Source organism: Marmota monax, unplaced genomic scaffold (genome assembly GCF_021218885.2).
Source record: "Marmota monax isolate L192 unplaced genomic scaffold, Marmota_monax_Labrador192_F-V1.1 WCK01_AAM20220418_F8-fsc00184, whole genome shotgun sequence".
Lineage (NCBI taxonomy): Eukaryota > Metazoa > Chordata > Mammalia > Rodentia > Sciuridae > Marmota > Marmota monax.
The window spans coordinates 3261079-3283265 of NW_026695008.1; the positions used below are offsets into that span (position 1 = coordinate 3261079).

Genomic DNA, 22187 nt, shown 5'->3' on the forward strand with positions numbered 1-22187 from the left:
GAGGAAGGGGTTGTGAGCAAATATTTTCTATCAGGCTCTGTACAAAAGGGGAATTTGGACCATATGTCTCACATGCACTTTTTAGTTCCTTAATGGTTTTAAATGGGATTACAGCATGAACTCTAACTCTCTGATCTTGTTCATTAACTTGCTCAAAAACTGGAAAAAGTTGAAAACCGCTAGTATCCTCCCCATCTTCCTGTGCTTTCTTAATACCTCGCTGGAACGGGGTAAGAAAAGTCATTGTTAACCCAGCGTACCTGTTAAATTTTGTCCTTTTAGCAGGTACCGGCCGAATTCGAATAGCCTGGACAGGCGGTGTTAAACGCAGCCTGTTAAGATTCCTCTGTAAGTCCTGAATTTCCATGTCTGATTCTTCTCCCTCAGATTGCAAGTCATGGTCAGACTCTGTACTATCGCCATTTTGAATTTGGGTTTCTAAACCACGTGGCGGAGAAGAACTCTGAGCCCCTCTAGGAATCTCTTCCGGATTTTCCTCTGTAGGAAGATCCTCTACCTCTTCTGGAGGGCTTTCTAAGATCTCGGAGGTTTGTCCTCTATGATATTCGTCCCTAGAATCTCCCTGCGGGCTAGTATAGTCCTGCGAGTTTAAAGTCACATTCCTAACCTTAGGTTTGGCCTTTAGCGTCTTTGTTTGTAAACGGCCTAAGGGAAAAGGAATTAACTTAGCCTCAGGCGAATTTTCCATTTGAATAGACTTAATAGCCCTTTGCAAGCCTTTTAACAGGTCTTCAGGGGGCCATGAACTTTGACCCATATATTCAAAAAGACAAACTTCTAGAGCCGTCCAAGTTTTCTGAATACTTTCTATGCCTCCAGGTAGTTCATTAGAAAAATAAACCTTTTGTAACTTTCTTCCTAATTTCTCCCAAGTAGATAAATTTGGAGACTCTTGTTCACAAAACCAAGGACAATATTCACCTACAATCTTTAAGAATTGTAATAACTGAGCTTTCTTTATCTGTTTTCCTTTCTGATTAATTATACTGTCTAAAATAGTCAGATACATTTCCTTATCCGTAGAAGTTGAATTTCCCATTTTAATTAATTTAGCGTCTCTTTCCTTCAATAGCTCCAGGTACTTTTGTGACCCAAATTGTCACCTCTTCCTTTATCTTTATCTTTATCCTTATCTTTATAGAGCGCTCCCACTCAATCTAACTAATCTAGAATGCCCCCCTAGTGGGCGCCAATTCTACCATGCGGCCTGCGCAATGGTTTCATTAATGAGGTTCTAGGCATAAAGTTAGTTAGAAGAGATCGAAATAAAACACACAGACTCAGTTACCTTATTTCTATTGCCAGGTCCGAGACGGCTCCCCTCTCTGGCTCCTACCTCTAACCGCCCAGCAGGGCAGCAAGGATTACTCAGGGCTAGCAGGAGAGAGAGAGAGTGAACACGCCAGGGAGTAGCCTTTTATTGGGGAACAAGAATTTCAGGGGATAATTCCATCCAATGAAGGTTGAGGGGGGACTGCACTCCAAGGTCAGGGTCAGTGATTGGGCCCCCGGGGTCAGTGGTCAGTCACACCCCCACACGGACGGGTTCTCTCATCAGGAAAGGGCTGGGAAAATTCCGACACAGCCAGAAGCCTCAGACCCTTAACGGGAGTCGCCCAGTCACGTGTCAGGATGGCTTCCCACAGGGATGTTGATCAAGGGACACAAAGTTTCACTTATACAAGATAAATGAATTTTAGAGATCTCTTATATAACAGTGAATATAGTTAACAATATTGTATTGTACACTTGAAATTTGCTAAGAGGATAGATATGTATATGTACTCATATATTAAAACATAAATTATGTTTATACCATAAATAAACTATTTTAATTTTCAATTACACATCAATAAACCAGAGGGAGAAGACGAAAAACAATATAAGAAATAATAGCATCACTTGATGTCAAAGAATCAACTAGTATTTTTTTAAGTTAAAAGTTTACAGGAGAAATTCGTGTGATTCATTTTGATATTTCTAAAATGATTTATGTACAGAAAAGAATTCAGCATGCAAGAGAGTGGTGTCCCTTGAAAGTCCTGTTTGCAAAGTTCTCCCTTGGCTTCTATTTGGGAACTTGGATTTGGGGAGGGTTCCCATCATTCTCTGACAAGAATGGCTCACTGTGCATAAACTCTTTACACAGACAATATAACTTATGCTGAATGCCTGCTTGTTTTGATACATGCTAGGCAGAGAGACCAGCCCTAATAAACCTTGGGCACAAAGACTCTAACGAGTTTCTCTGGTAAAGATCATTTTATATGTGTTGTCACAATTCATTGCTGAAGTAATCAAGCAAGAGCTCTGGAAAAGGACCTTTTTGAAAGCCTACTTCTGGTTTCCTCTGAACTTCATCCCATTCACCTTTGCTCTTCATCAATATTGCTTTGTATCTTTTCATTGTAATAAATCAGCTATAAGGAGGTCTATATGCTAGAGTCCTGGAAGAGCTCTTAACCCCGTGAGGTGATGTACCCTGGAAAGGCTAGCAGGAACCAAGATGAGGCCAAAGATAAGAAGTGGGAAACCTGCTGCTTTCTCTAGTCAAGTCTTGTTCTAAACAGGGAAAGTGTGTCCATGGTTGCTTATTGCCAGTGTGGCAGACTAGAAAGAACTGTGAAGCCAAAGTCCTAATTAATAATGAACAGTGCATCACTGGAGCACTCTCTGTGTTGTCCTGTGTCACCATGAGTAGTGAGGATGGCATATTGATGACTTAAGGTCTAGGCCATTTTTTCCCACCTGTATGTGATATCACAAATAACAACCTATATGTTCCTGGTAACAATAAGGAATACACAGACTTCCCTGCTTCTTTTGTACTTTTATAACATGTTGTTTTTGTACACTAAATTGGACGAACCCTCCTTAAATTTCAACATCTAATTCTTTAAAATATTTTTTAGTTGTTGATGGACCTGTGTTTTATTTACTTATATGTGGTGCTGAGGATCAAACCCTCACACATGCTAAGCAAGCGCTCTACCACTGAACCACAACCCAGCTCCCAACAACTAATTTTGATAGAAGTAAAGTCTAGAAGAGCAGATCAACTATTTCTATCTTGTTTACTCATGTAGCCCAAGACTACAGCATAAGACCTTGCTCACGGTAGCCACAGAATAAATATTGGAATCCAGGAAATTGCCAAAATTCAAAACCTATTGTAAGCAAGATTTTCTACATCTGCATGCTTCCTGATATCACGATATTCAGGACTACTAACTTCAACTGGATCCTTTGTACCCAGCAATCTTATTTCCAATTTAGGGTACAAAATTTCCTCTATAAGCACTTTAATTGCCATATGCAAAAAAAAAATTTTTTAAAGAATTACTACAAGGTATACAATTAAGATGAAAAGTTTGAGCCACATTCAAAGCATTCTTGGGCACTTATGTGACACAAATAACATATAATATTCAAAAGTAAATGTAGTTCATCTCAAAGTAAATTATCTAAGCCTCTGAAGTAAAATCCTAAATCAGATTAACAAATTTTTTAATTCAATGTATATTTCTCATCTGTTATTCACTTGATTAAATTGAGATTAATCCTTTACTTAGTAATAAATGAACTGAAACATTTAATTCCACAAAACATTCAAATTATTTAAAGGAAAAACCAATTATGAAATGTTTTTATGTCACATTATGACAGTGAAATTAGAAGAATTACTAACAAACATCAGTTTTGATGATATAATGTTATCCATGCAGCCTTTCTTTGTAGATAATAGCAATATGCAACCAGTCATCAAATGAAAATAAAATTAATGTTTACATTGATAACTATTGCTTATTCCCGTTTTCTCTTTCATAAAAGTCTAAATTTTTATATTACATTAAAACCTAATCTTCATTTAAAATTCCTTAGCCAATAACATTTACCTGTTCATAGGCCCCAATCTTGAGTGCCATCTCTGGTGCAATTTTGATAATATTTGTACCATTTCCTCGCCAAAGAGAAAAAATTCCTCCTTCGTTTACCATCTGCTCAAACACACTCATCAACTTCATTCTTCTTGTCTTTAAACTATGAACCTGGAAATAAATAGAAAATCTATTTATTCTTCAGTTTATTTTTCTGACAATATAGCATTGGTATTACTAATGACATAATTATACATACATATATGAATTCATAATTTTTCAATCCCCAATTTAATTTTCCTTTAGTGACATATAAAATTGATATATTAATATTTTCTTGTATCCAAACATATATTTTAATCATAGCAGTCCCCCTATATCCATAGTTTGAATTCCATGGTTTCCATGGTCCAAATATATTAAATGGAAAATAACAAAAATAAATCATTTATATGTTTTAAATTACATACCATTCTATGCAGCATGATAAAATCAGGCTGTCCAGCTCCACTCTATCCTCCAGGGTCATGAATCACCACTTTGTCCAGTATATCCACGCTATGTACATAACCCACCCATTAATCACTTAGTAGCCATCTCGGTTATCACATTTACTGTTCTGGAATTACCACAATGCTTATGTTCAAGTTACCCTTATTTCACTTAATAATGGTCCCAAAGTACAAGAGTAGTGATGTTTGCAATTTGGATATGTCAAAGAAACACTGTAACGTGCTTCCTAGGTGAAAGTCACATAACTTTCATTATAGTATAATATTGTAATTGTTATACTTTATTATTATCAGTTGTTGTTGTTAATCTCTTACTGTACCTAATTTAAAAATTAAATTTTATCATGGGCATATATATAGGATAAAACATTGTACATATACGTTTTGTACTATCTGAAGTTTTAGTCAACCACTGAAGGTATTGGAATATAATAAAAAATCAAAGAAAAGAATAACTTATGGAAGACAGAAATAAATTAATATTATAAGATTGTAACAGTACATTTAAATATGCACTGAAAAAAGAATGAATGAAAATGTATTGAGCTTTTCAATAATGTATACTTCGGGGTATCGCAGTATTAGGAATTGAACTATACCCCTCAAGATTCATATATTAAAGTCCTAATTCCTATTCCTTCAGAATGACCTAATTTGGAGATAAGGTCTTTATAGATATAATCAAATTATAATGAGATCCTCATGGTGTACTGTAATTTATACAACTGCTATCCTTATAAAAAGGAGAAATTTTGGTACAGAGATGTAACATAGATTAGGAGAAGAGTAACCAGGAACAGACTCTCGCTCATATCCCTAAGAAAGAACTGACCCTGATAACACCTTAATTTTGGACTTTAAGCCTCCAGAATTATGAGACAATAGATTTCTGTTGTTTAAGCCCACTTGTGGTACTTTGCTATAGAATTTCTAGCAAAGGAACACATGAGAGTTACAGATCATTTTAATGTCTGCCTTTATGATTTTCTGTTTTCCTATTTTTTCTAATATATTATTTTATAATAAGATGTTATTTTTAAGAAAGTGAAAGTTAAATTGTAGTAAAGCACCCTCTAAGAGAATAATAATGAGCAAGCAAGGCAAAATGGGCATTCTCATCTTATGTTAGAACAAATCTGAAAAATAATTTAGCTGTATATGTGTGCATGCATGCACACACAAATACACACAGCCTTAAATATGTTCATCATTAAACTTTCAGGAATTTTTCTGAACAAATAATCCTAAAATGAAAAAAGGTTCAGGTAATGATGTTCTGTCCATCACAAAATTATGAATAACAGTTTTAAAAGAGGAGAATTTAGGTCATCTACATGCATAAGAAACTTTTAAATGACAAAATAAGGTATGACACTTCCACTTGAAATGTTACCTAGTCGTTACAAACTGTATTTGAAGAATATGAAGTAATGTGAATATGACCATGTTATACTATTAATCGCAAAAAAAGATCAATTATTTAAAAGTAATCACTATTCTGCAAAAAAACATAAAAAGACAAGAGGTAATACACTAAGGCATTATTAATAACTATTCTGAGTGATGAGAAGATAGATAACTTCTTTCTACTGTCCTATTTTCCAGATTTTTTGTAGGCATGTATTTATTTTCTTTTGAAAATAAAGTATTTAAAACTCAAAACAAATAGCTAAAGAAAATTAAATATGTCTGATGAAATAGTAATAGTTCTACTTTCTCATCTTTTTTCTCTACAAAAAAATGACAGCCTTCATTTTGTGTACTATGTAACAGACATTATGCTAAACACTTCATAAAACCTATTTTCCCCTCATTTCCATGTGTGGGGAGTGAGGGGTGAGGGGGATCCAACCCAAGGCCTCATCCATGCTAGGCCAAGTTGTCCACCACTAAGTTACCCACCCCCTAGCCAAATCCAACCACCTCCCTGCATTAAAATAACTCTGGTGAGATGATTCTCATTTTATAGCCCCAACAGGGAGTGGTCAAATAAAGTATATCAAAGATAAAGTATATCAAAGTCTGAATTCAAACCCAGGACTCTCTGACTATAAATCCTTGCAATTAAGCTGTTTTAGACATGTGTCTTTTTGTATTTCACAGTATTCCTTTTCAGATGCATGAAGCTCAAAGAGTAATACTTCCTTTAGTAAGAGGGCAAGTTTTAATGAACCTATTTCACTGCCCAATATATTTATAAATGAAAGCCTAAACAATCAGAACAGTGTAAAAGGACAGACTTCTTCCTTCCCTCCCTCCTTCTCCCACTTCCTAATCTTCCCTTCTTTTTCCCTTCCTCTCTACTTTTGCCTCCCTATTTCTAACTCATTTCCCCCCATCATCTTCCCTCCTTTTGTCCTATTTATTCTCCATGTTTATTTTCTTTTCTGTCTCCCATCCTCTTCTCTTTCCCTTTTCTTTTTTTATTCTTTCCACACCTCCTCTATTTGGTACATACCTTTTCACTCTCCCTAATCCAGTCCATTTTCTTCTGCTCAGAAAACGGATCATCACTGCTTTCTGTCTCTATGACACCCATATAGTTTATATCTTTCACAGAACAAAAACTTAGAAGTGACAATGATTAATTTCAATATCACCATACCACCACCACCATCATCATCATCATCATCATCATCGCATAGCTATGTTGTGGAGTATCTCTATCAGGTTCTGGATCAAAAACCTGGTTTCCTCAGTAACTTTGCTTCTCAGAAAATAAAAAAATGAGGTGTAAATGGAAAATATACAGTATAGTACGTTGCTACACAGAGACATATTGGGAGATGATCTTTAGTAAATAAACCCAGTGAAGAAACCAGGTTTTGATCTTTATATGTAATAGAGAATTTTGGAGTGTTACTCTTTCCTAACAACTGACTGAATTTAGTCACTAACTGGGGAATCAAACACTCAGAAGGATGATGGGTTGTCTTATTACCTTACTTCAAAGTGTGTTCCCAACATTTAGTCTGTTGAATTAAAGGTCGTTATTTCTACTGGATACATTAACCAAGATATCATTATATATTTATGTGATAAGTGATCTGGATACATTAACCAAGATATCATTATACATTTATGTGAGAAGTGATAAGGACAGGGAAAATGGTATGTACTCCCTTTAGGTGTTCCCACAGTACTATGTGTATTCTCTGGATACAGAATAACATAGGTCTCATGTTTCATTACTTACTTGCCTAATTATTGCCTTTTATTATTACTTGCCTAGTTATCTATTTTCCCCTCAATTCTCTAATTCTAAATATTGTGTCTAACTTACTACTGTAGCCCCTAATGCCTAATAAGTATCTATTATACAATGGGTCCTAAGTAAATATATGTGAAATGAATATATGAAGCCTTTTTTTCCCTAAAAGCTATCCTTCAAAGTCTTTATTTTCTAAAAAATTATATATTTATGTAAATATAGTTTGTAAGATATCAAAAAATCTTGGATTGAGCAGAAGTATAGATAAATTACTTAGCTCTTATTTATGTAACACTATAGTTTTTACACAATTCACAAGTATAGATAAATTACTTAGCTCTTATTTATGTAACACTATAGTTTTTACACAATTCATACTGTTTCCATTACCAAAATGTTACCAATATTAACAACAACAACAACAAAAAACAAATACAGTAAGACACCCAGGTATGTAAATTTATTACAAAATTTAAATTCACCAGATTATATATTATTTATTTGTATATCCTTGCAGAGAAAGTATGCACCAAATAGTAAATTTTAATTATGGATTTTAGTTATGATTCTTACTAGATTAAACCATATACTATTTCATAACTTCTGCTGATAAAACATCACTCAGTGAAATAAAGGTAATTAGATACCATATAATAATTTTTTATAATTCTTAGAAATATTCTCAGTACTTTCATAGGAAAGTATAATCATGTAATTATGTTGGTGTCAGGGGATAAACATAACAAATTAGACTAATAGTGTCTTGTCATTTCTCTAATGGATTTAGTTTTATTTCTGAAAAATCAATCTAATAAGGTGACTATATTATCATTTCAAATAAAAATTAATTCTTAGAAGCACCTTGCCAGCACCACATAAAAATAAAAATAAATAAAATAAAGGTTATAAAAAAGAGCCTTGCTTCTCTAGAACAACTGCTTATCTAAAAATAAATTTAAAAATCTACATTTTAAATAAAGCATAAAAAGAAATAGTATGAAAATTTCCAAGACATTTAAAATATTTGTTGTGAAAATAATAAAGAATTATTCCAGTTACTCTGACAAGGTAGGAAAAGCATGCAAGCTACCTGCATCATGACTTTCAAGCGGTCAAAAGGAGCTGTGAATGTTTGTGCCACTGCACTAGCTATTCCTGCTGCCACCAATTGTTTCCACCAATCTCCAGACTGCCTTTCTTGTTCAGAAAATTCATCTGGAATTGCTATACTCTCTCCTATGTCAATTAGCTGATAAATGCAAAAAATAATTAGATAATAAAGTATGAATACTTGATAAATTAAAAGGACAACTTTTTACAAAGACCAAGAATAAATTTTCACAAGAACCAAAAACTCCAAAATTCTCTTTTATGTCACCTCCTATTACTCAAGATTGACAATTTGTTTAGCACTTGTACTAGACCAAATGATTATGAATAACACACCTTACAAATTTAATGGTAAAATTATTTCCATTAAATTAGAGTTATCAACTGAAAATTCTCAAACTGTTTGGAAAATCTCTTCCATGATAAACATAAACCCTGAGAGCAGGAATCATGTCCAAGTCACCACAGTTTCTGTCACATCCTAGGGAAGGAATAAACACTTAATAAATTTTCCCTGCTTTTGTTCAAATTCTCTCAAATTCTATTGTACACTGAAACCTAAGTCAGAATTCAAGAATAGTATCTTATTCTTAAAAAAAAATTTCTAAAAATTAAAAAAATAGTAATAATTCCAAAGGGCATCCGGGGGGTAAGCATTTTATATGCTTCATTATTATTTACATTCATTTTCTCTTCAAAGTCAATAATTTTTCTTTCTAAAAATCTGCACCAGGGCTGGGGATGTGGCTCAAGCGGTAGCGCACTCGCCTGGCATGCATGCGGCCCGGGGTTCGATCCTCAGCACCACATAAAAATAAATAAATAAATAAAGGTATTGCGTCCATCTACAACTAATTTTTTAAAAATTAAAAAAAAATCTGCACTATAATAGGTTTTGCATTTCACTTCATTTTAGTAACCATATTCGATTTTGCTAAGACTGTTTTAGCAATATGTTTCAGTTAAAAAACTGCTGAACTGGACTCAGAGGATACAGATTCCATTACTTTACAATTACGGTAGACAAGTTACTTTGCTGCTTCTTAGTTTTCCAACTTTTGTTTATTTATTCAAGTAGTTCCCTCCTTTGCAAATACCTTTCCAATTCAGACCCTTTGTACTCGAGTTTCCCTCTGCCTACAACATTTCTCCTTGATCTTTCTGTCACTTCCTCTCCAATATGTAGCACAATTTAAACTGATCCATATATTTCTGTTTATTGCTTGAGTACTTCATTAGCAAGTAAACCCAGTGAGGGCAGCAACCTGATCTCCTGTGTTTACTGTTGTAAAACTAGTATTTTGGTACATGAAGATAAGGGTTCTCAACAAATATTTGTAGGTCAATAAATGAATATGCCAGGCCCTGGTCTATATATAAGTGATAAAATGATTCAGAAGTTAGTTTCTGTCCCCAGGAACTTATAGTTCCATTACTAATATTATCTCTGTAATAAAAGAGGAAAAGAAACAAACTATAACACAATGAAATAAATACAATAACAAGGACAGCAAATAAAGGCTTCTTAAGAACATAATACAGAGGTATTTAATAGAACATAGGCTTTATTTATTTATTTATTTATTTAGGAGGGGAATTAAAGTAATTCAGAAGCAGCCAAGCCTCAATCTAAACCCAAGCATTCTGACCTCAGTGGCTACCTTCCTGTTCATCATACTATACTATCTCCCTGTAGAACTAGGAATTAATTGTCCAGCATGGTGGAATACACCTGTAATCTCAGTAGCTCTGGAGGCTGAGGCAGGAGAACCAAGAGTTCAAAGCCAGCTTCAGCAATTTAGGAAAGCCCTAAGCAACTTAGCAAGACTTTGTCTTAAAATAAAATATAAAAGGATCTGGGGATGTAGCTCAGTGACTAAGCACCCCTAGGTTCAATTCAATGCCCCCCAAAAAAGGTAGGGATTAACCAAGGGAATATTTAGGCAAAGGAAATAGTGTGCTCAAAGATATTACATATTCCAATAGCCACAAGATTGTATGTGGCATGGAAAGAGAGTAAGAAGCACAAGACTTAATGTTGAGGTTCCTGGTTTAGGCAACTAGGGAGGTGATGAAAAGTGAAAAAACAAAAGGTCTGAGGGAATGATAATGAGTAGTTTACACATGTTGTGCTTGTGGTGTCTCAACTGGTATCCAAGAAATACTTGCATATGCTGCTGGGCACAGTGGCACATGCCTGTGATCCCAGCAATTCAGGAGGCTAAAGCAGGAGGACTATAAATTCCAGGCAAGCCTCAACAACTTAGTGACACCCAGACCCTGTCTCAATAATTTGAAATTTTGTTAAAAAAGTTGAGGGCTGGGATTGTGGCTTAGAGGTAGAGTGCTCGCCTAGCACGGGCGAGGCCCTGGGTTTGATCCTCAGCACCACATAAAAGTAATAATTAAAATAAAGGTATGGTGTCCAACTACAACTAAAAAAAAGTATTAAAAAAAGAACTGATGATGTAGTTCAGTGGTAAAGCACCCCTGGGTTCAATCCCCAGTACCAAATACCAACCAAAAAAAAAAAAAAAAAAAACTTGCATTACACAAAAGGAAAGTATAGTCTAACAACAAGATGTGGAATTATCAATCAGCCTGTGTTTGATTATTCAACCTGAGAAATATGTGGAATCGCCTATGGGAAAAATGTATAGATTGAAAGGCTAAAAAACAAATAGGGAAAAGAAAGCTGAAGATAGAACATAAAAGAAAACATACATAAAGACAGACTGAGGAAGAAGATACTTGGGAGGAGACTGAAAAGCAATGGCTAGCAAGGTCGGAAGAAAACCAGGAGGATACAGTGCTGAGGAAGCTGGGGGAGGAGGACATTTAAAAAGCTAGACAGTGGAAAGATCAGAAGACACCCATAATACTTAAGAAGAGGCAGGTGGGCTTGGTTAGAATCTCTACAGTGTGAAAATAAAGCCAGACTATAGTTGGTTGAGAAGCAAATGGCAAGTATAACTTAAGGGGGGTGGGGAAGATAAGGTAGCTGGGAGCCATGACAGAAGACTCTATTTTATTTTAATGGTACTAACTTAACTATGTAAAATGTTTTGTTTAAATGCAGTGGGCTTACATACAGGAAATAAGGGGATAATGGAGAGAATAAAGCCTCTGATAAGGAAAGAAAATGGATTCAGAGTGTAAAGATATAGTTTTAAAAGTAGAAACATCCATTTTTTCTAACAAAGAAGGAGAGAGGGAATCACAGGGGCAGGTACACAGTTTTTACATTTTGAAAAGATCACTGTGCAAAAAGAGATCATAACCTGGCAAGAGTGGAAGTAGACAAATAGTTAGAAGGCTACTGTAACAGTTAAAGAAAGAGAAGACAATGGCTTAAACTAGGAGAGCAGAAGCAGAAATGGCAACATGATCAGATTCAGGATAACTTTAACAGCTACAGGATTTCCTGACAGTTGTGGATATCATTGTTAAGAAAGTCAAGGGGCTGGCATTCTGGCTCAGTAGTAGGGTGCTTGCCTAGCATGGATGAAGCCCTGGGTTCAATTCTCAACACTATATATATATATATATATATATATATATATATATATATATATATATATATATATAATAAAGATATTGTGTCCATCCACAACTAAAAAAAAAAAAAAGAAGAAAATATCAAGGATAATTCCTAGGCTTTTTGGTCTGTTAAATCGTGTGATCATTGAATTGAGGAGAAATAGATAGGGATGGATTATTGGAATGAATAATTGTTCTAGCCATTCATGGTGGTGTATGCCTGTAATCCCAGCAACTCAGGAGGATAAGGCAGAAGGATCTCAAGTTTGGGTCCAACCTCAGCAACTTAGGGAAACCCCTCAGTAACTCTGGCTCAAACTAGAAAAAAGTGGGGGTGGGTGGGTCCTGGAGATGTGGCTCAGTGGTAAAGCAACTCTGGATTCAATACTCAGTACCTAAATAAATAAATCCAACCTTTACTTGAATGCCAGGTTCCTATTTTGGGAGAACAAACTCCAAACAATATTTCTTAAGAGAGAATGATAAAAATTTGGTCATTAACTAGACAAAAATGTCTCCTTCAAAATTAGATGAATGAGGGCTGGGATGGAGATCAGGGGCACGAGGCCCTGGGTTTGATCCCCAGCACTGAAAACAAGAATGAAAATTATAACATCTCCCCGCCCCCTCCACTATTACATGGTATTTAGGATTAGCTAGCTCTTGGCTGAGTTTTCTGCCTTCATGTTTATAACTGAATTTCTCTAAATGAAAATCATCCATTTCATTCTGGCATAGACACTAAACTAATCATAGTACATTATTCTAATGTATTTAACAATGACACTCATTTCCCATTGAAGAAGGTGCACAATGAAGACAATCAATAAAAACTAGATGAACTATCATGATAAGATCAGCAGGACAAGGCAGCAGAGGTCAAGAAGCACCAGGTTGCACAATCATGGATGAAAACAATTTTTCAGAAGATACAACTTATAAGCAACAGGAGGATTTACCTTAGGATGGTGATCTCTCCCAAATGAACATATGCAATGATTACAATTTTACCGCAAATACTGACACCCTTGACATTATTCCATTAGATGACCCTCAAGTAAAGGCTGCACATGCTGAAACATACAGAAATACAGCCATGGCCACGATGTGGGATAAAGTTACTAAAAATGCTACCAATAAAAAGTGTGATAAAGAGGGCTGGGATGTGGCTCAAGCGGTAGCGTGCTCGCCTGGCATGCGTGCGGCCGGGGTTCGGTCCTCAGCACCACATACAAACAAAGATGTTGTGTCTGCCAAAAACTAATAAATAAATAAATAAATATTTAAAAAAAAAAGTGTGATAAAGAGAATCAACACACCATGACTCTTCGTGTTCTAGCTACTAAAGGAGCTACTTCAACGTCAAACATTTCTGATATTTTATTCCATCATCTTTCCAAAGAGAAATTCTTAAGAGGTTAAAGTATTGATTGTGAAACTCTCCCAGAGACATCTAATGCTGACAGTTTTGATGAAGCAGCAATTATTAAAAATATTTCACATATTAAGAATTCTTTCCCAAAATCATAGTCATATTCTCATTCAGCATATAGTCATATTCTCATATTCTTTTTTTTTTTGTACCTGGGATTGCACCCAGGGGCACTTAACCACTGAACCACATCCTCAGCCCCCTTTTGCTTGCGTGGTACCGAGGATTGAACTCAGGGGCACTCAATCACTGAGCCATATCCCCAGCGCTATTTTGTATTTTATTTCAAGACAGGGTTTCACTGAATCCCTTAGTGCCTAGCCTTTGTTGAGGATGGCTTTGAAATCGTGATCCTCCTGCCTCAATCTCCCTGGCTGCTGAGATTACAAACATGCATGACTGCATCAAGCAATAATCATATTCTTATATGGACACCAGTCACATTGAATTAGGGGTCCATTATACTTCAGGATTACTTTTTTATACTTCAAAGATTCTTTTTTAAATGTTTTTAAAATTTGATATTTGAATAATCATAAAAGCAACAACTTACAGAAAGCATCATTAACTATATCTGCAATTCCTTATTTCCAAATCAGATTACATTCTAATGTCCTAAGGATTAAGACTTCATATCCTTTAACATCACCCAATTCAATCTTTAACATCACATAAAAGAAGAAGAAGAAACAAGGGAAAGTAAAGAGGAAAGGACAGGAAGGCAGAGCAACCAACAGAATGCAGTGTTCAGAAGCCAAGTAAAGCAGGTATCTTAAGGACAGCGTGGAATGGAACTAAGATAGCAAGATGAGATGTGAGACTTCTATTGGAGTCAGCAAATGTAGGGGGTTGTTGATCTTGGCCAGTTTGAGAAATCACTGAAAAGAATATCTGTGAAGTTTCAAGACAGAATGAGGCCCATCAGAAGATTCACAAAAGCATTCAAATAAAATTTATAATAATATTCTGTTTTGTATCTACCAGATTGGCAAACATTTTAGTCAAACAATACTACCTTTAGAAAGGTAATGAAACAAGGGGAATTTTGTTCATTGCTGATAAAAATAAAAAAAGTGTGAACATTTTGAGAAATACTTCATTGTTATCTAATAAAAATGAACAAATACTCTGTGATTCAGCAATTCCATTTCTGGGCATATAATTTGTATTCCTAAAAAATCTTATTCATTTTTCCAGAAGACATACATAAGAAGTTTATTATAGATACTATAAGCAGCATTACTTATAATAGAAAAAAATCTAGAAACACTACAAATTTCAATAGTGACCTCTATCAAAAATCCACACATTCATATAATGGTACCCTGTATTCAAAAATGAATAAAATACAGTTTCAATTCATTAATATCAATGAATCTAAAAAACTGTTAAGAAGACTATGTATAATTCACCTGGGGTTGTGGCTCAGTGGTAAAGCACTTGCCTAGCACATATAAGGCACTGGGTTCAATCTTTAGCTCCACATAAAAATAAATAAATAAAGATACTGTGTCATCTACAACTATATATATCTATATCTATCTATCTATCTATCTATACACACACACAAATACACACACATGCATATATATATGCATATATATGTAAAGAAGTTTGCATATAATTCAAAAACAGGCAAAACTAAATAATTTATTGCTTACACATACATACATTTAGTGCAAGGCACTAAGCAACTCAGTCAGAACCTGTTTCTACATAAAATACAAAATAGGGCTGGGGATGTGATTCTGTGGTTGAGTGCCCCTGAGTTCAATCACCAGTACCCCCCTCCCAAAAACAAAAACACTGGAAAAATGATTTACTGAAATCCAGTATACTGGTTAATTCCTGGGGAACGGGGAAGGAAATGATTGGTGAGAGATATACAAGGAACTTCTTTAATAAAGTATATCACATATTTATTATTAAAAAACATATCTCTCTGACAAAAAGAAGATTAGTAGTTTCTAGGGCTAGTTTGAAGAGTAAGAATTAACTATAAACATGCACCAAGAAACTTTTTGAGATAATGGAAATGTTCTAAAAATGGGTTGTGGTGATGGGTGTGCCATTCTATCAATTTACTAAAATCATTGAATCTAACTGCATACTTACAGTGTGTAAATTTTATGATATAAAATTAAACTTCAATAATTCTGTTCTTAGAAATTCTGCAAACACCCTTAATTTGCTAATTATAAAAACAACAACTCAACAGCAAAAATCATATTTTATAGTGAAGTTTTAGAAGTATTTTCTATTAGATCATAAATAAGAAGGATTGATTGCCATAAGTACTGAAGATTCTAGTCCAGGGTTTAAGCAAAATATTAATATAATAATAATAATAATAATGTGGGAAATTAAAAAAAACAATAAAGGTATTTTTTATACAAGAATATGGTTACATATAAAGCAAAACAAAAAGAATTTTTTAATAATTAGAATAAATGAGAGACTTTAACAAAATTAAAAGTAGGAAGATCAACTCATACAAATAAGATTCTCAAAGCAGAAATAATAAACTGGAAAATTTAATGGAATATAAAAATTTTGCCAATCTGGTAGATATTAAGAAAAATATCACAATAGAGGTAAAATCTACAAATTATCTACAAATTAATCTAATGAAGAATACAGATGACTATTTCAGAGAAAATTTTAATACCCTATAAAGAATATAACAGCAGACCTGAATAAATAGAGAACTAAGTCACCTTTGTGGATGGAGTAACTTAAAATTACAGAGACTAGTTTTCCCCAAATAATTCTATCAATTCAATGCAAAGTTTGTGATCCACCCCCATTCATATGTTGAAACCCTAATCCCATTATCATTTGGAAGTAAGTGCTTTGGAAAGTAATTAGACAATGAGGGTGGAGGTTTTATAAGAGGCCAGACAGATAGCTAGTACTCTTTTCACTATGAGAATAAAAGAAGATAGCCCTCTTCAAACCAGTATTAGAGCATTCATCAAGAATTCTATCATACAGGCATGCTGATCTTTGACTTGAGAAAGAAATGTTTGCTGTTTAAATCACCTCGTCTATGGTATTGTATTATAGCAGCACAAGCTGACTGAGACAAAATTGGTACTGAGAAGTAAAGCGCTGCTGCAACAAATACCTAAAAGTATGGAAACCTTAAAACTGGGTAATGGATAGAGGCTGCAAGAACTTCAGAGTGCATGCTCTACAATGCCAATATTGCCATTAAAGCAAGTTTAAAGGTAATTCTGGTAAAGGCTCAAAAAGAAAATAGAACTTTATAAAAAGCTTCTGTCTTCCTAGAACATACATAAATAATCATGGACAGAATATTGGTAGAAATATGAAATATAAAAGCCATTCTAATGAGGTCTCAAATGGAAATGAACATATTATTGGAAACTAGAGGAAAGGCCACCCTTGTTATAAAGTGCCAAAGCACTTGGATGAATTTTGTTCATCCAAAACACTCTAGTGTTTTGTGGAAGTGAAACATATGAGCATTGAAATTGGATATTTAGCTGATGAGATTTCTAAGCAAAGTGTTAAAGGAGAGGCTTGGCTCCTCTTACTGCTTATAGTAAAAGTATAAGGGGAAAGAAATGAATTAAAGACAGAATTACCATGAAAAAAGGAACCAGAACTGAGAGTCTTGAAAAATTCTCAGCCTGTTTACAAAAAAATGAAAAAGTATATATGGAAGAAAACACTGAAAGTGAAATGAACTGCTATTTGGTAAATGTGAGTGTAAATCATGAACTTAACAAGTCATCTCAACAGAAACTAGGAAGGAAAGAGGGAAAAACAATAAGCAAAAACAATGCCTACTAAAACCAAATGAAACAGAAAATGGGCCAAAATTTTAAAAGACTGCCATATTTCTTAGACCCTACAGGACTAAACCAAAGAGCTATTCAGCATAAAACATTTGCTACTAGGTAAGGGAAGAACTCAAATGAGGTTCAACTATCATCAGAACTACCACTCCCAACACAGGCCCAGATGCACAGGCTGGGCTTGGGGACAAGACAGCTTCCACTTCAGTTTCAAAGAGTGGGACCAATACCCTGCAGGGTCATGAGGGCAGAGCCACCTAAAACCCCTGGGGCACAATCCCACTGGGCAGAGCCAGGAAGATGGACTACTGCTCTAGTAGGTTGTGGGGCAGGATCACAGCTCTAGTGTATGCAGAAGGTGGACATCAAGCAAAAACAATTATTCTCAAGCCTTAAGAGCTTGTGGAGCTTTCCCTACTAAATTTTGGACTTGTGTGGGGCCCATCTTCCCTTCCATTCTTTCCTGTTTCTCTCATTTAGAATGGAAACTATATCCCATGCCTATCTCTCCATTGTATTTTGGAAGCATATAACCTGCTTGGTTTCACAGGCTCCTATCTGGAGAGGATGAACTTAACCACTGAGCCACATCTCCAGCACTTTTTTGTATTTTATTTAGAGACAGGGTGTCACTGAGTCGCTCAGGGCCTAGCTAAGTTGCTGAGGCTGCCTTTAAACTTGTGATCCTTCTGCTTCAACCTCCCAAGATGCTGGGATTACAGATGTGCACCACTGCACCCAGCTTGGTGATATTTTAGATAAGATTTTGGTCTTTAGACTACAGATTCAATACTGGAACAAATTAGGAATTTGGGTGCCACTATAATGGCATGAATTTATTGTGCATGTAAGGACATGAATTTAAGGGACAAGGAGAAGAATGCAGTGGGATAAATGTCTGTGTACCCCTATCCCAAATTCATATGTTGAAATCCTAATCCTAATGTGTTAGTATTTGGAGTTGGGCACTTTTAAGAGGAGGCCAGACAGCTAGCTACCTCTCTTCTGAACATGTGCAAGTACAAAAAGAAAATATCCCCCTGTAAACCAGGAGTAAAGTACTCACCAAAAACCACACCTCTGATCTCAAATTTCTAATCTCCAGAACTGTGAGAAATAAATTTTTGTTTAAGCCACCAAGTCTATGGTATTTTGTTATACCAATCCAAACTAAGACAAATTTAATCATAATCAAGTTTCTAAAAAAAATGCAGCTAGAATTAAAAAATTTTAAAGTCTATGGGGAAAAATAAGAAAATTCCTTTTATAAAAACATGGGTTAATTTTATAAACAAACAAACAAAAAAGATCAATAAGGGAAGGAGAGTAAGTAGAGAGTATTTACTTTACTAGATAAGTCATATAATATAGAGCCATGGTCATGAAAACAGTTCAATAGCTGTATAAGAAATAGACCAAACACAGATAGAAAGAAAGCTCAAGAAAAAAAGACACGTACATATGTAAGCTCCATATCCAAGAAAGGTGGTACTATAAACAAATGTGGAAGAAAGAGACAGGTTAGTTATATTATCAAAATTCCCTCAATATTATATATATATATTCCCTCAATATATATATATATATATGGTACAGACTAAAGATGAATTAAAGACCTAAACATAAAAGATGAAACTATAGCTTAAAAGAGAAAATACAGAATTTCTTTGTGAACAAAAGGTAGAGAAATACTTAAATATAATAGAAAAACTGCAAACCATTCCATTTTTGATGGATTTAGTTAGTAAAAAATTAAGAATTTGTTTTTAACCAAAAACAGCATTGACAAAAAAACAATAAAAAAAGAAAATTGACATACTAGAAAAAATGTTTGCAAGTCTAAGCTCAATAGATATTAATATCTAGAATAAATGTACAACACCTATAAAATAACAAAGATTAAAAAACTCATCAAAAGGATATAAATGATAGACAAAGGATATAAACAGATAATTTATTAAAAAGAACATGCATACCTAAAAAGAACAAATAAAAAAAAACGAGGACCCCACCAGGCACTGTGGTACACATCTATATTCCCAGCTACTTAGGAGGCTGAGGCAGGAGAATCACTTGAACCCAGGAGTCTGAGGCCAGTCTAGGCAACACAGTGAGATCTTGTCTCTCAATAAATAAGAAAAGAAAGATAAGGACTCCCCCCACAAAAGAAGAACATGAAAACATCTAATATTTCTATGAAAATCTGTCCAAAGTACACTAGGAATTAAATAAATGCACTAAAACAATGAGATACAACTTTATACCCAATAGAATGGCAAATAATAGAAAACTGGATGATGTCAAGCAATAAACAATATGTAAATAACCAGGTAACTTCACATTGGTGATGGAAGTGTTAACTGGTATTGCAAGCCATTCTTGGAAACAACATGACAATAGTTCATAAAATAAGACTGATGCCCTAGTAAAATATACATATATGCATATTCCCTATGATTCAGAAATCAACATGAAATTCTCTAAGGTACATAACAGGAAAGCATTTTCTGTAAGTGGAGAATTAGAGAAAACCTAATGCCCATTACTATGGTAATGGACAAATGAGATATGGTAAATGCATGCTATGTAATAGTTAGAAACAACAAATTATATGAACATATAAGGACAAATCAGATGAGCTGGGGGTATAGCCCAGTGGCAGAATGCTTCCCTAGCATGCTTAAGTCCCTGGACTCAATCCCCAGCACCTCAAAAAGGGGGTGGGGGGATGGGGAAGGAGAACAAATTCATCAAGTAATAAATCAGATATGGCCTCTAGCACAATACTATCAATATAAATAAAATGTCATATGAAATAATACTACATGTTTCCTAAGAATACATAAATATTTGGGAACACAGATGAAACATATTAGAATAAGTGCCTATTATCATATTGATTGAATAATTATATACTCATATTGTTTAAAATATATTAATATACTAATTTAATTCTCAAAACTCATTCTATTATCTCCACCACATAATTAAGGAAGCTGAATCATAGAGGGGTTTATATACCTAGAGGGTGGCAGATGTGGGCTTGAAACCTAGATATTCTCACCCCAGAGTTTATTCCATTTTTCATCCCCTATATTGTCTATGGAGAAGAAGCAAAACCCAGTAAGGTAGGCAAGAGTAGTAGGTCATGAAAAAATAATACATATTATTTTTCACTTCTCTAAGGCAGGCCAACTATTGCATAGTAATGAATTCTTAACACAAAGTAGGCCCTTTTCATAAGCATTATTTTGATTTCCAGGTTTCAGCAAACAAACAAATCTGCGGTTGCTGTGCCTGTAGACTACTAACCCCCCACCACTACCTTACTAAATCAGTAGAACATTATTAGGAAGGAATACTTTAACTTTAGCCACTAAGGTAACAAATGTTGTAGGAACTATACAATGATAAAAACAGCTATGACATTTAGAGAAAAATGAAAACAGTAAAACACAAACTAATCTTACAGTAGAACGCTTCCAGAAATGAATAATCTCATTGATATTTTTTGCAGGATGCAGTAAAAAGTAGTCTCTCCATTCATCCCAGTCTACTGTCATTGTTCCATCAGTATCAATGCTGAAATAAATTTTAAAATAGTGCTTGTAACATCTATAATAAAGTTAGCACCATTATAAAAATTAATCAAAGCTTCCTAAATATTTATTACTGATGCCATTCCTTTGGACTCCACAAATATCCCTGTATTTTCACATGTTAAAAAATAGATTATATTTTTTATAAAAGTTTTAGATTTTATAAACATTGAGAAGACAATTCATGGTTCCCATCTATCCCCACATTCAGTTTACCCTATTGATATCATCTTACATTTTTATAGTACATTTGCTATAATTAATGAGCCAATATTGATACATCATTATTAACTAAATTTCACATTTCATTCATTTTTCAAAATAAAAACTTCATTTTCCCCCAGGACTCCATTTGAAATACAACATTCTATTTATTTGTCATATCTCCTTAAGATTATGTTGGCTATGTAGTTTCTCCAATTTTCCTTGTTTTTGATAATCTTGACAGTTTGAAGGAGTACCAAACTCCTCAGCTGGGATTCATTTATATTGCTTTTTAATTTTTTACTTGTTTGTATTTTTCTCATATTTTCCTGTTGTCCATTGAAGAATAAGACTATTTCTAAATCACCTGTATATATCTAGTACTAAGCAGTCAATAAATGTTTGTTGGATGAATGAATGAATGATACATGAATAAAACTAAAGAGTAACTTTATATTTTTTGGCTCTTGTAGTATTTTTACCTTTGACCCTTTATTAACTGCTTATAGCTTTCTGATAAAGTTTAAAATAAGTTTTTGTTTTTGAACTTAAAACTCACTTTTATCATACAAAATCAGCATTTACTCAATTTTTAAATAATTCAAATTTAAAAATGGAAGTTGTTTGTGTCTGAATAGAAAGTGAAATTTTTTTCCTTAGCATTTTTCAAAATGGAAATCCTAAAAAATGAAACGTATTCTGCCAACAAAAAATTTAGTATAACTTCCAACTCCAGCCAAGAAAAAATAATGGATGGTTATAGAACTTATACTTCCATTGTCAACAATTATGAAACTACACAGAACATAAGAAACAACTGTTTTCAGGCACTGGTCTCAGAACAAGACGGGGTTGT

The 22187-nt window shown here is 34.3% G+C and overlaps 1 protein-coding gene across 1 annotated transcript in view; it reads right to left on the minus strand.

Moving 5' to 3' along the window:
* Window positions 1–22187, minus strand: part of LOC124081372 (mitochondrial adenyl nucleotide antiporter SLC25A24-like) — a 57313-nt gene that overhangs the window by 14323 nt on the left and 20803 nt on the right. The window contains exons 4-6 of the mRNA XM_046427572.1: window positions 20999–21110; window positions 8713–8871; window positions 3918–4070 (exon numbers count right to left, since the gene is read on the minus strand). Of these exons, the coding sequence (XP_046283528.1) occupies window positions 3918–4070; window positions 8713–8871; window positions 20999–21110 (424 nt within the window). The remainder of the gene's footprint in view (window positions 1–3917; window positions 4071–8712; window positions 8872–20998; window positions 21111–22187) is intronic.